At 34.9% G+C, this 14,622-nt stretch overlaps 1 protein-coding gene across 1 annotated transcript in view; it reads right to left on the bottom strand.

The window, feature by feature from the left end:
* The window catches only part of SEMA3A (semaphorin 3A), a 230,123-nt gene that overhangs the window by 66,941 nt on the left and 148,560 nt on the right, over positions 1–14,622 (bottom strand). Inside the window, exon 6 of the mRNA XM_019628456.1 lies at positions 10,097–10,216. Coding sequence (XP_019484001.1) covers positions 10,097–10,216 — 120 coding nt within the window. The remainder of the gene's footprint in view (positions 1–10,096; positions 10,217–14,622) is intronic.

Genomic DNA, 14,622 nt, shown 5'->3' with positions numbered 1-14,622 from the left:
ATATTTAAAAAGCACACATAGCTGGTTCACTGTAGTCATTTGCCAAACATGCATTATTTACTATTAATGTATTAATTTGTATTGTTCAATGTATTGTTAATTTGCTAAACATGCATTATGTACTATGGTATATAAATAACAACAGCAGCAACTAAGAGTATCATGAGCGTTTACCATATTATCAGACTCTGTTCTTACTACACTATATGAGCTGTCTCATGAATCCTCAGGAAAAAAACAGTATATTAGTATTAACTCTATTTTACAAATCATAAATGAGTAATGAAAGTAGGTCAAGTAAAAGCCACACAGGTAGTAAGTGGGGAACCTTGGATACAAATTCAGGCAAATTGTCTCTGGAGCCTAAGAAGCAGATTCAGTGAAGACTTTCTTATTTGATAAATACAAACATGCATCTGTACTCTCTTGGGATTCAAAGGTGGGAAAGATTAAAATCCATTGGGAGAATGGAATGGTTAAATGAAAAGGATAGTAAATTTGAGGACGACCAACTCTATGATTTGAGTGTGTTAGTGTTTAATATTGGAGAGGTCACTTAGGATTAGATGACAAAGGACTTGACAGGCAGTGAAATCTGAATTTAATTCAGTTGAAAACTGAGAGACATAAATGATTTTTCAATGGAAAAGTATTGTAATAGCTATCAGAGCTGTATTTAGGAAGGCCATCAGAGCTGTATTTAGGAGATATCTACAAAGGAAAGGCATATGGTACCCAATGTATATATCATGTCAGGTAATTTTACAAAATTAAGCACAAAAGATAACTTATTGACTAAAACAAATTTTAATAATCCAAAACTGCATGTCGATTTTTTTGGTCCTAAGCTTGCAGACATCATTTCTTGGCATGATTATCTAATTTGATATTTATAACAATAAATAGCAGAACATATAATCTCATGAGTCAACATTTCTCTTCGACTCGGGGTTAATTTTATTGGGAATCTGAAGACTCTAGCTCATAAAATAGGGTAAACATATGAACAGACATTTTATGAACAAGAAAGGCATTACTTTTATAACCTTTTTCATCTAGGTATTATATTAGTTTTTAAGACTTTGTGATTAAAACCTTTCAGTCTGAAAGCTTCTGCAAGCTACCATGATGAAAGTATTTGTGTCAAGCCTCTATTTAATAATATTGTAAATCCATTCCTTCCACTCAGGTGATTAGACTATAGTAAGTGGGTTTTGTTTTTTTGTTTTTTATTTTCCCATTGCCGTTTTGTTTTGGTTTTTTTTTGGGGGGGTTTTCTTTGGTCAAAACCATTCCTGCCATTAAAATTCAATGACATTGCTTGCCATCATTCAGCTTTATCTGGCTAAAATCCTTTAATTCCTCAACCCCTGCTGTTGGGGAGCTTTAGGCTCATCACACTTAACCTCTGCCTAGGCTTCTCAGAAAAGATTTGTTTCAGTCCATTCATAGTTTCAATAGTTGAGCAAGCCACACGCAACTGCACACTGGTCTTTTACCCTGAGCACACTAATCTGATTGTTTTTCCACTCTACAAACTCTGGGTCAACAATCAAGCTGCCGCCAGAAACTAATTAATTTGCAAACAGGCTTCTGTTTTCACAGAAGGAAATCTTTTGAGAGCCATGTCAGAGAGGCCAGTCACACCATGGTTACACACATTGTCATGGTACCCACTTCTCTGGGTAAATCTCTTGCTTGGTGTCACTGCACACACAACCCAGATTACCCCATCAGCAGTAAATCCCCATTGAGTCCCACTGAGCTCTGCATGCAGTGACTCTAGAAGAGGAAATTGGTACAGACAGGCTCTGTATTCATTAAACCGATGGTGAGACCAGAGAGAACAATGTGGAGAACTAAGAGGAAAAAGAGAGCTGGCTTTAATTTAAAGAATTTTCCAAGCCATGGTCTCATTTTTACATATTTTTATCAATTTAAAAAGTGGGATTCCCTTAAGTAAGTGTAACAATACTCTTACATGTTATTTTTCTACTCTCACCATTTAACTATAAATTCTTAAATAAGTGGTTCAAAATTTGTGACTAATAGGCCTTGTGTGACAGTTGTACTTTTTTTAGCCCATCATTAAAAAATGTTAAAATACCATATGTATTCAGGTAGATTTTCTCAGAGGCCTGAGAAAAATAAACTCACCTTCCAAACATACCACTGAGTTAATTTTTATTTCAAAGTTTCATTCATTTCTCATTAGTGCCATGTAATTTCAAGCAAAACCAGTTAAAATTCATTACGTGCCTTAGACAAAATGTGACATAGAAAATAGGTCCTCTGAAAAGGAGATCAAGAAAAGGTATATTATAGTAACTTTTTGCTCATTTTGAAATAAAAAAGGAGTATTTAGTGAGTTTATTAAATTTATCATCATTTAGAGAGAACAATTTCATGACATATGTTTTTTAAAAGATTATACCTGGGGGTGTACATTGTTTATTGGGATGAAATTTTTTCTGGGTAATAGATTCATGAGAAAACAACAGATAACAACTAGGTAGTGTTTAGGTATAGGTATGGGTGCTTTATCACTATTCCATATCCATGTTTCAGCATAATTTCAGCAAAAAAATCCTCCAAATATTATTATTTTTATTTGCAACTACATACAGTGATACCCCACTTGCTAACTAACAAAGTGTAAATCATAGTTGTAATTCAAAAGCTAAAAAAGGCTGCATCCTTGTGTTTTTCATAGGCTACGAAAACCAAGAGGACATTTGTGGTTGCTGTTGTTGTTTTAACTGAATGGCCACTCTACTTCTATAATACTCATGTGCATAATAGCCATAAAGTAAAACTTCCAGAGAGCTTTTTTCTCCAAGGTCAGCAAAATATATTACAAACTTATTTAAGCCAGAAAAATAATTCAAAACGGCATCATTGGTAAGTCTGACATTATGCAAAACCAGACAATTCGTTTTACTTATAAAAAATTTAATTGGATGCTCTGATATGGTTTATGCCTTTAAAGAGAAAAGAATTAGCATAGTATATCAAAAAAGTTACACAAGTGATTTGAGACTAGGTATCTCGTACCATGTAACACTGATTTGTGCTCTCAATTTATTTGCAGTCATATTTCTTGGTTCTATTTACATATAAATGTAGCTTGTGGAGAAATTTGAATCTTTAGAGAACATGAAATATCCTGGTGCATGACCACAGAGGAAGCTGTGCTCATTCCAATAAGGGCAGTCTCTCCTATGACTGTTACAAGTGAGAGGAAGTGGAATGATGACTTGCATACTATTTCAATTACAGAAAAAAGCAAGCGGGTTAGTCTATCCACAGGCACGATCCTTTTAGGAAATCCACTAAAAGAAAACAGGTCTTCCTGAAATGAATGGGAAGGCCTCACACTCTGAGCACTGTAATTAAGTCTGTTTGTGTTCACTGGGTCTTGGCTGTCTCAAGGACCCATGTGGTTTTATATATTAAACCCTACTGTGACTGCCCTTTCACCCCGACTCAAATGTAATCACCCACAGAATGACTCTGACAAAGCTTCCTTAGCATGCTCCACCCAATGAAAATGGAGTAAAGGACACAGAGAAAATGCATTTATTAAGTGCTTACCACATGCCAGTCATTTGCTTAGTACTTTTTACACATTATCATGTGGTCATTTTTTTTCTCACAACTGTAAGAGGTTGGTAGCAATATAATCCCATTAAAAGTAGGTCCAAAGTAAGGTGAAATTTTATCTTAACTAAAGACTATAGTCTTTCCTCCATATCATATAGCATCCCAATATTAGTACAAGACAAAAACAACACTGAACATAGTGTCTATCAAATAGAAAAAGAAATGTGGGTTAGCCATCCATCTACTCTAACGAATGGCTAATGTGTACAAGATCTAGGTAGTAGTATTTACATACTAAATGTTAAGGAATTATTACTATAACAATAGCATAAACTTATTTGTTTCTTTAGTATGAATATATAAAGAACATTTTTACCTAATTTTCACGTTACTAAGGTGAAACTGTAACTGAAGTTTAAAACAATATGATATTGAGAATTTTTGAAGCACAAGAAAAAACAGAGCACATTTGGGCACATCATGGCAAACACACACCAATAAGACCAATGAGACCCTGCCATACCCAACTCCATACCACAGGAGGCTTTATCAGTGGACTCTTACAGGAGCCGGCAGCTGGCAGCAGGCCTTGGGGTATCCTGGGCATTTTGAGGAGCTACCCTAGACCCAGTACTGATGGCATCCATCCACGGTTCACAGTATTGTCTCTCCTACATGCCTCCAGGTCTAGCACAGGCAGCAAACAACTGTGGAACACTCCGTAGCTCCTACTATGTAGTCCCAAACTGGCCACAGGCAGGGGCTGACCTTGGGCTACACTGGAGCCCCTTCCAGGAGGCTTGGAGCTTGGCTTTAGACCACAGCAGAGTACCATCCAACTAGCCCCACAACTGGCACAGCCAAAGGACAATCTCAACAGGTAGAGCCTGCTGGGGTGAATTCCACTCCATGGGGTAAGCCCCCCATGCAGCAGCGTGTAAGCTGTGGATGTGGCCAAACTCCACAGCCAGTCAGCCTAAGGGTCAGTCCTACCCAGTGGCATGCCAACAGCAATCAAGGCTCAAGTACAACAGAATACACCCACACAAGGGACACTCCTGGAGCACCTGGAGCAGGGGACCAGGGAGACTGTGCCATTGGGCCCCATAGGACACTTATTCATAAGGCCACCCAGAAAGACTGGGAGACAAAACAGATCTACCAAATACATAGACCCAAACAGAGAGACAGCCAAAATGAGAAAACAAAAACAAAAAAATATGTCCTAAATGAAATAAGAGGAGAAAACTTCAGAAAAAGAACTAAACAAAATGGAAGCAAGCAACCTACCAGAGACAGAGTTCAAAACACTGGTTATAAGGATGCTCAAGGAACTTGGTGAGAATTTCAACAAAGAGACAACAAGCATAAAAAAGGACACAGAAACCATAAAAAAGAACCAGTCAGAAGTGAAGAATACAATAACTGAAATGAAGAACGCTCTAGAAGGAACCACTACCAGACTAAATAAAGCAGGGGATCGAATCAGTCATTGGAAGACAAGGTAGCAGAAAACACCCAATTGGAACAGCAAATGGAAACAAGAATTTAAAAAAATTGAGGATAGTATAAGATACCTCTGGGAAAACATCAAGCATAACAACATTCACATGATAGGAGCATGAGAAGGAGAGAGAGAGAGAGCAAGGAATTGAAAATGTATTTGAAGACATAATGACAGAAAACTTTCCTAACCTGATGAAGGAAATAGACATAACGGCAAGGAAGTGCAGAGTCCCAAACAAGATGAACCCAAACAGGCCCACATCAAGAAACATCATAGGTGGGCCAGCCGAGTGGCTCAGTTGGTTAAGAGCTCGCTGAAGAGTTCGAGCTCTGAGCAACAGCAGTTCAATTCCTGGCCCAAGCTGAGCTGCTGAGCTGCTAACAGGTGGCAGGATGGCTCAGCTTAAAAAAAAAAAAGAAAGAAGAAAAAAAAAAAAAAGGAAGAAACATCATAGGTAAAATGCTAACGGATAAAGACAAAAAAGGAATTTTAAAAGCTGCAAGAGAAAAGCAGTTAGTTACCTAAAGAGGCGCTTCCATAAGACTGTCAGCTGATTTCTCAACAGAAACTTTATAGGTCAGAAGGAACTGGCAAGAAATATTTAAATTGATGAAAAGGAAGGACCGACAACCAAGATTACTCATCCCAGAAAGGCTATCATTTAGAATCAAAGGATAAAGGGCTTCCTAGAAAAGAAAAATCTAAAGGAGTTTATTACGATCAAACCAGAATTACAAGGAATCCTAGAGGGACTTTTTAAGATGAAAAAAAAAAAGAATAATAAAATGGCAATAACTACATATCTATCAACGTTTACTTTAAATGTGAATGGATTAAATGCTCTAATCAGAAGTTAGGGTCACTGAATGAAATAAAAAAGACTGCTACATATGCTACCTACAAGAGATTCACTTCAGATCAAAAGGTACACACAGACTGAAAGTTAAGGATGAAAAACGATATTGCATGAAAATGGAAACAAAACAAAACAAACAAGCAGAAGTAGCAACACTTATTTCAAACAAAGTAGACTTTAAAAACAAGGCAAAGAATAACCCAGTAATCCCACTTCTGAGTATTCAAAAAAACCCAAAATGCTACTTTGAGGGGATGTGTGCTTCCATGTGTACATTGCAGCATTGTTTACAATGGCCAACAGGTGAAGGCAGCCTAGGTGTCCACTGATGGATGAATGGATAAAGAGAAGGTGATACATATATACAATGGAATTTTGCTTGGCTATGGAAGGGAATGGGCTCTTTCCATCTGCAGTGGCATGGATGGACCTAGAGGGTATTGTGCTGAGTGGAGTATGTTAGACAGAGAAAGACAGATGCAATGTGATTTCACTTATATGTGAATCTAAAAAACAAAATAAACAAACAAAACAGAAAAAAAAATACTAGATATGGAGATCATTTTGATGGTTGCCATAAGGGGTGGTGGTTGAAGGGGTGGGTGAAAAAGGGAAGGGATTAAGAAGTACAAATTGGTTGTTACAAAGTAGTCATGGGGATGTAGGGTATAGCATAAGGAATATAGTCAATAATATGGTAATAACTATGTATAGTGCCAGATGAATCCTAGACTAGTCAGGGGAATCACTACTTAAATTATACAAATATGTAACCACTATGCTGTATACCTGAAATTAATATAAAATAATATTGAATGTCAACTGTAATTGAAAAATTTTTAAAAGAGGGAAAAATGTAAAGGGCAATAAATTCAAATTTCCAGGTATAAAACAAATAAGTCATGGGGAGGTAATGTACAGCATAGGGAATATAGTCAATAATATTGTGATAGTGTGGTACAGTGTCAGGTGATTGCTGGACTTATGATGATCATTTCTTTAGGTCTATAAATGTTGAAAACTATGGTGTACCCCTGAAACTGATACAATGTTGTATGCTAGCTATGTTTTTTAGTAAAAATCTTAAAAACAAAATAAAATAAAAAGCAGCTATTGCTTCTTAGTCTAAAACTGTTATGCATTCTTAATATTTCCTTTAAAATAAAACTAAATTTAAACTTTTATCGATACTACTATAAAAATGTACATTTTAGTAATTAATTATGAAAACAGTGAAATTCCATTAAACTCCTAATATTTCAAGACAGCTGGTTTTTTTTATTATTTAGAAGACACAAAAATTAAAAGCCATTAAAATAGGCCAACTAATCCTTCCAAATTAAATAGTTTAAATTAATTTGAGAAAAGTAAGTCCTTTGCCCAAATTAATTTTAATAGCCCTGAAGACCTTTCATAAAGTACCTTGCAAGGTAATTTATTACTTGTGGCAGCACAAATGATTGTGTAGTCTATGCTTATGCCTCAAAACTCATTTATTTTATGCATGAATGTGCAAACATTATGTTTCTAATTGTGTTCTGGAATGGTATTTAATTCTCTGAGGCTTGTGATTCCCACAGTCCCTTGGTTCTATCTCAGATGTGTCTACATCCTCCATCTTGCACCAGTTCTGGTTTCTGCACCCTGTCAAATGTAACCTTTGTGCTTATTTGGTAAAATCAGTTCTCACGTTTAGTGCTGAGAGACTGATAACTAAACTCTCAAATGAACTGCACATTTGAAGAGATGAAGCACAGAGCTGTGGACAATGGCTGTTTTTCCCACAGTGTAAATTCTTCAGACTTGGCTGTCAACATATGAGTGTGCAGCACAAAAGCAGCTTTAACTTGATGGCTTTTTCCTCCAAAGCCATAAACATGAAATGGATACTGTATTCTCCTTTATGTTAGTCCATCTTCTAATGAGATTTTCTTTTTCACAGACAGTGAAAGCCTATGTGCTTTTTAGAATTCTTTGCAGATCAAAGTCTCCTTGCTGAATAAAACCAAACATTTCACTTCCTACATAAATATTTCAGTGTGAGAATAGAACAGAGAGCAACAGTGGATATTCCAAATTTTTCTCTGGGATTTTGGAGTTTGGCTGTTTTATAGTTTTACACAGATAGACTTATGATGATCTCAGTATCTTTTCTCTGCCTTGGTGAGGCCTCTAATGTCTCAGATGGTCACCCAGCTCCACTGCACCTCCTCTACCCCCAGGGGTGGGTGTCTGTCTAGATGTCCAATCTCCTTTGATTACCACAGTGTGTGTACTCAATCATGAATGGTTTTAGGCATCATCTGCATTAAAGAAAGCAATAGTGGGGAGTTGATGTCAAACTAATTGGAAACTTGGGAGAAATGGGAATAAAGGAAGCTAAGAGAAGTGACTTCTAAAGAGAAAAGGCTAGTTAACAGTAACACATATGGCAGGAGAGGTTTTTCTAAATAGAGATTGATAAAAAAGACATTAGTCACTAGTAACCTTTGGAGGCGCAGTTTGTGACATCAAAATCAGGTTGAAAATGGATAAAGGTGGTGAATATGATGTGAAAACAAGTTCCTAACCAGGCTATTAACTTAGACATCCAGAATCTCCATGGCATACCATGATTAACGAAAGTGTTCAAATAGGAGATGAGCAAGTTTTTAGGGCAGAGAAAGATATTAGTGGCGAAGAAGAGATAAAAACAGCAAAATAATATAAATTGAGTAAAATTATGAAAAATCATCAATGCAATAGGGAGCAAAGAAAGAAGGATGAAATGTAGAAGGAAAGCAGCATATCAGTCTCACTAACACATGAAAAATAATGGATGATTAGAAATGTAGGAGGGAAGAGATGCTGATTGAGGTAATTAGAGAGATGTCTTATATTTTGAATAGTCATTTTAAAGTATGGGATAGATCAGAAAAAGGATTGTCACATACAACTCATGGTTTCCTGAAGCTTCAGTGAGGTTCAGAGGCAAAATTATTATTTTTCTCTAACAAATTTATAAAGGGCAGAAGCAATAAAATTAATTATAGGGTTCCCCCAGAAGAAAGGGCATGAAAAACAAGTTGGTAGAAGTTGAAAAATGAGATAATCAAGCATCTTACTGAAACATAGATGGACTACAAACCATGAGTTTTATTCTTATTAATGAGGCATGTGAAACCAGGCAGAAGTTCATGAATGGGAGATTAGGGACTGGGAAGTTTTATTTTATAATATTGAAGGCAGATATAAGATATTTAGTTAATAACAAACATTAGCCATGATAATATTGTGGGGACCATTATAAAAACCTTCAATAAATGTGTAAGTGAATAACCCAAACAAAATCAAATTCTAGAGAGAAGAATATATAAGGATTACTTAATTCAAACTCTGAATGAAAATAGTATTTATTTATTTTAGGCATATAAATTTTGTACATTTTCTATGCTACAGTTATTTATATACTAAATAGAGAAAGAGAAAACAAACACATTTATTAGTCAAGGAGGAAGCTAGAGTCTGAACTTAGGGAAACTGGGTTCCTGTTCCAAATCTTCTACTACCGGATTACATGTAATCTTAGATATCAGCCTTAATTTCCTCACCTATAAAATTGGACATAGGATTTTAGAAAGATTAAAGGAGAATCAAATTAAGTGATATAAACATCTTCTGAAATTGTGAAAATAATTTCAATGTTATATTGTCATTAGCACTTTTTTTTAATGTTACATAACTTATATGGTGTTTCCAAGGCAATATGAGAGGTGTAGAGGGGAATAAAAAAAAAAAAGACATAATACATCATGAGATTTGCTGTGGTATTCCTGTAAGACAGGATTGGTAACTCATCTTATCTATTTCCACTGCCTCCCTTCCGTAGCTCCAGCCCAGATCTATTTCTTTCCATAGTTAACTACTGAGAAACTTTGATTTTGGCATGAAGCAAATATTTTCCTGAATTCTTAATCTCTCTTTTCTCTTTTGATCAACTTTCTCACACCCACAGTCATGAAGTCACTACCATGAGCTTAACTGCATACTAAATTTCAAGTCATATTGTTTGTACTGTACAAGGAAAGTTCTCCAGTTACTTACCACAGTTGCACATGTTACGTGCCTGTGTTCTTACACGTATCACCTACCATTGAGCCACCTGGAGTCATGCTGCTCCGTCCTGATTGGGTGGTGGTGCCCAAGAGTTCGGAAGATAGCAAAGTCTCGCCCCATAAAATCAGCTGCCGTCCCAGAGTATAATTCTCCATCTGTGTTGTGACAAAATAAAACCACATATGCATACTTTAATTCAATTGAGGCAAGAACAACAAAACAAACAAAATAAAAAGTGTCATGTTAAGACCATGCTAAAAAGAAAACTCTGTGCATAATTATGCAAAGCTACTTATTTTTTTAAATTCTATATCCTTTTGGAGGACAGTATTTTATTAAATGATCATTGCTGATTCAGTATCTTTGAAAAATTGAGTAAAATATGATTCAGTGTATATTATTCAAACATCAAATTGTATTATTTTCCTCCATCTCCAGAAACAAACTTATAAAGTGCAAATGCCAACTATATCACATTGTTTGCTTTTTTATATGTAAAGATATTATGGTTCACATAACCTTGCATATTAGGATAAGGGATCATTGTGAAATCTTGCTTATAGTTCTTATTTTATGGAAATTAAATTTCTAATATATTCTTTTTTAGGGGGATCTTAGATCTTACTATAATTTAGAAAAGACTAATATTTTCCTTTCCAATTTTTCCCTTCCTTTTTATATTTTAATATAGCAAATGGGAGAAGTGTTCTAACTTGATATAAGCTATCATACAGCCCAAAACCAAGTCTACCACATAGCCTCAGATATAACAGAAATGTGTTTGGAGAAGAGGAAAGTTAGACAAACACAGGCCATAATTACTACGGTTCAAATTCTGTTGTTTTGACATATTCCAACTAAAACTGAATTAACTCCACATCAGAGTTTAATAATGAAAGAATCCTAATTGGAAGGTAAAGAACAGAAAGAAAAGAAAAAAAAGGGAGGGGAAAGAGAAGTTAATATTTACTGAATACTGCTTTGTGCTTGCCAGGCAATCAGGAGCTGGCTTGACACTTTCAAATTATCTCATTTATTTCTGTCAACATCGCCATGACGTAAATGTTATCCCTATTTTACAGTTAAAAAAAACCCAAGGTTGCTCAGCTAATGACTAGGCAAGTCAAGGTGAAAGTTCAAACCCAGGCCTGTTTAATCCCAAACCTCTTACATTAAACCATGCCACCTTTCAATAAACTGAAGTTACAAAAATCATGTTTCCTTTCCTTTAAACAGAAAGTGCCTCCTGTTATTTCATCCAGAAAACACGTTGTTGCCTGCCTACTTACAGTGAATTATCAGCAAAACAAAATAAAAAAAACTGTAAATTTTTTTCCAAGTAATCTACCATAACAGTATTATTAACATAAAAACAATATTATCTTGATCACTTGGATGTGTTGTTTTTGAATTCACTGATTTGAAAAATATTCAGAAAATAAAGTGGGCATAGATAAATTATAACCTAAACATGTATATGACAATATTTCCATTTCCAAAGGACTTTCATATTTATTAGATAGATGGAAAACTTTCTGTGAATCTTCAGTAATAAATGGCTTTGAGAAAGTCTTATTGCTCTGATTGCTTACGGGATATTCTTTGTTCACACCCTCAATTCTCACTTGCAAAGAAAGGTTTTGCAGTGTAAAATAGACATGCTCAGTGGCTCAACCCAAACCAGTTCCTTTGGTAGAATCTGGGATGTTTCAAAGCACCAAACCAGGCTTGGAGAAACCCCACAGCAGTGGATAACATCTACACAGAGAAAACGATCAAACACCTCCAACTTATGACTTTAAATATGACTAGAAAGACAACTTGTCTTGGAGAATGAGTTAAAAAAACAACAACGATAATTTATTATGGATTGCTGTGAATCAATACAAATATAAAATGATGGTTAGACACTACATTAAGTACAAATCACCAGTTAAAGAACTCATATGACATCCCAAATTGGCACAGTATATTATCTATGGGATCCAAAAGCATTGTATGTTCTCCTCACTTAATTATAAATCAAGTTCAAGTTTGCCTTGTTCTAACCATAATATGTTGCAATAATATTTTATCTGACCAAAAGGTAAAGAAATAACCCTTTTCTAAAAGCACAAAAATATTATCAATGAGCTAACTATAAGTTTCAAAGGTACATTGAAATATTTAAATGCCTATTGTTGCCTTATTTTTAAGTTATATTCAATCTCTGAAACTTATTTTTTCCTCCAGAGGAGGTTTGTGCCCTACCTGATGTATCATTTTCATTACAATTGATATTTTCTTTTTACAAAAATTGATATATAGATATAAAATTTTTAACTTCAGATAAATTACTTTTCTTGACCATATGAATAAGAGGGTGTTAGTTAAAAATGTTTTGTGAAAGCAGCCAAAAATGTTCATGTCAATTTCACATATTTTTCAAGTTGTAACACCTGTCACAAGATGCCTTGTGTCCTCTTTACATTGAAAAATAAAAAATATTAAATTACTAGTTGAACCTCATTGCCCTTTCAACCACATATTAGGTGATAAAGATCAGGAAACATGAAAATGGAACCACCAAAAGGTGAAAACTGAACATATTATATCAGAATGTAGTCAGACATCGTGCCCAAAAGGAGGTGTAATTAGAAATGAAGAGTAAAGAATGTGAGTAATCCTTCTTTCTGTCTTTCTTTCTTTCTTTCTTTCTTTCTTTCTTTCTTTCTTTCTTTCTTTCTTTCTTTCTTTCTTTCTTTCGTCAGCTTGTTTTAGTATGAATAAAATCCATGATCATGGTTGTTATTATATGTAAACTGTATTCAGGAGAGAGTTGAAATAACAAAAAAACAAAATCAACATAAGAAACTGTTACTTGGATGTACAAGAGATAGGTATTTGGTTAATGACTTTATAACCTACACTTATTTTTTGTTATATACTCACACATGAGGAAGGCAAAAAATAATACAAATAAAGGCAAAGGAAGCAAAACTGACTTGTTTCTGTTTGGACAACAAGTAGGTCATTCACAAAAAGGAGAAGAGGTTTTCAATAGAAGGGCTATTAGCTCGATTTATTACTAAAAAAATAATTAAACAATTGACTTATAAACCAAGTGAAGGTTTCAGTTTAGGCTCCAGTTTGCTCCAGTTACAGGAAATTACCTCCCACCTCAATATTATTTTTGGCAAGAATCAGAGTGACTTCTATGGGCTGGAGGGCACCTGATAATTAAGTGTCCATGACGGCTGCATTCTCATATTATCAGTGCTCAATACCAGCAAGTATTCCTTTACAACAAGCTTTCAGTCACATTTTCTGCTGTGATTTCTATAGGGACGATTGCTCCAGTAAATGTATGGCTTATTTGTTGTTCTGACGCAAAATTGTATGTGGTGGAATAATCCACTCTTGCATTCTCATGAAGCAGAAATATAATGTCAACTCAGAGTATATTTCATTTAACACACTTGTGCATTTTCATCATGTATTAAAGGTTTAGTACATCCTGTGCTTATCTGAAATAATTTAATCATATTTGAGTATAAGGAATTTATTATATGCCAGTTGGCTTATGTTTGAAGAACAAATATGTTTAACAAAAAATCCTACTTGACAAGTGTCTTTTGTAGTTTCTAGGTCAATTATGAAGTCATCAAATGATATGTCAGTCCTTGGGCATAATGCTAATTGGCCAGTTTTGCCTATACACATATCTTCTTAAAAATCTGAAGGAGTATATTAGGTAAATGTTATCTTACAATGACTGAAATGGCATTACGTTTAAGATACATACTTTTGGGTATTCCCTATATGCTGAGCTACTAGTGAAAGAAAATATGACATTTGTCCAACTTTACTAAATTGATGATAGAATAATATACTCAAGGAATTGTTGTATATATCAATAAGTGGTTGTGGATGTTCTGTCCAAAAAAGTTTTATGTCTCTCTACAAAAGAAAACATATAGTCAGTTTTATATCTCAAAAACAATACATTGGACTAGGATACATTAGTGCTGACAGATGTAACTAACCATTCAGAAATTGTCAAATCTGAAAGTTGCTATTTGAGCACACTGTCATTCTTTCTTAACTGTAGGTTTTTTAAACTGTCTCTAAGGAAAGCATTCTCCACTGAGATAAACAAAAAGTTTAGTGAGCTGCATTTCTGCCGTGACAGGGTTATCTGAGAAGCATGTGTTAAAAACAAAAGTTCATATGTACTTTGAACTTTTTGTTCACAACTCAAAACAAAGTAAAAATGTGGTTTAGATCAGTTAATGTATTAGATTACCATTCCTAAGAAGGGTGTGGTGAGGAGAAACAGGTTAAGAAAAAAAAAAAAAAAAGCAAAACATTTCCTGATGAAATGGCAGCATTACTAACACAGGTGTAAAGTGTGACATGGATATAAGTAAAAGTCAAACAAACCTAAAGACCAAGCCATTATGTTGTTAACACCTTAAGTAAATTCCACTCACAGAGATGCAGAGTAATTAGAAAAAGAGGAAAAAAAGAACTCTCTCTCTCTCTCTCTCTCTCTCTCTCTCTCTCTCTCTCTCTCTCTCTC

The sequence above is a fragment of the Hipposideros armiger genome, unplaced genomic scaffold (assembly GCF_001890085.2).
Source record: "Hipposideros armiger isolate ML-2016 unplaced genomic scaffold, ASM189008v1 scaffold_791, whole genome shotgun sequence".
Classification (NCBI taxonomy): domain Eukaryota; kingdom Metazoa; phylum Chordata; class Mammalia; order Chiroptera; family Hipposideridae; genus Hipposideros; species Hipposideros armiger.
The sequence above is the reverse complement of the archived record's forward strand: the minus strand, read 5'-3'. Positions and strand labels throughout refer to the sequence as shown.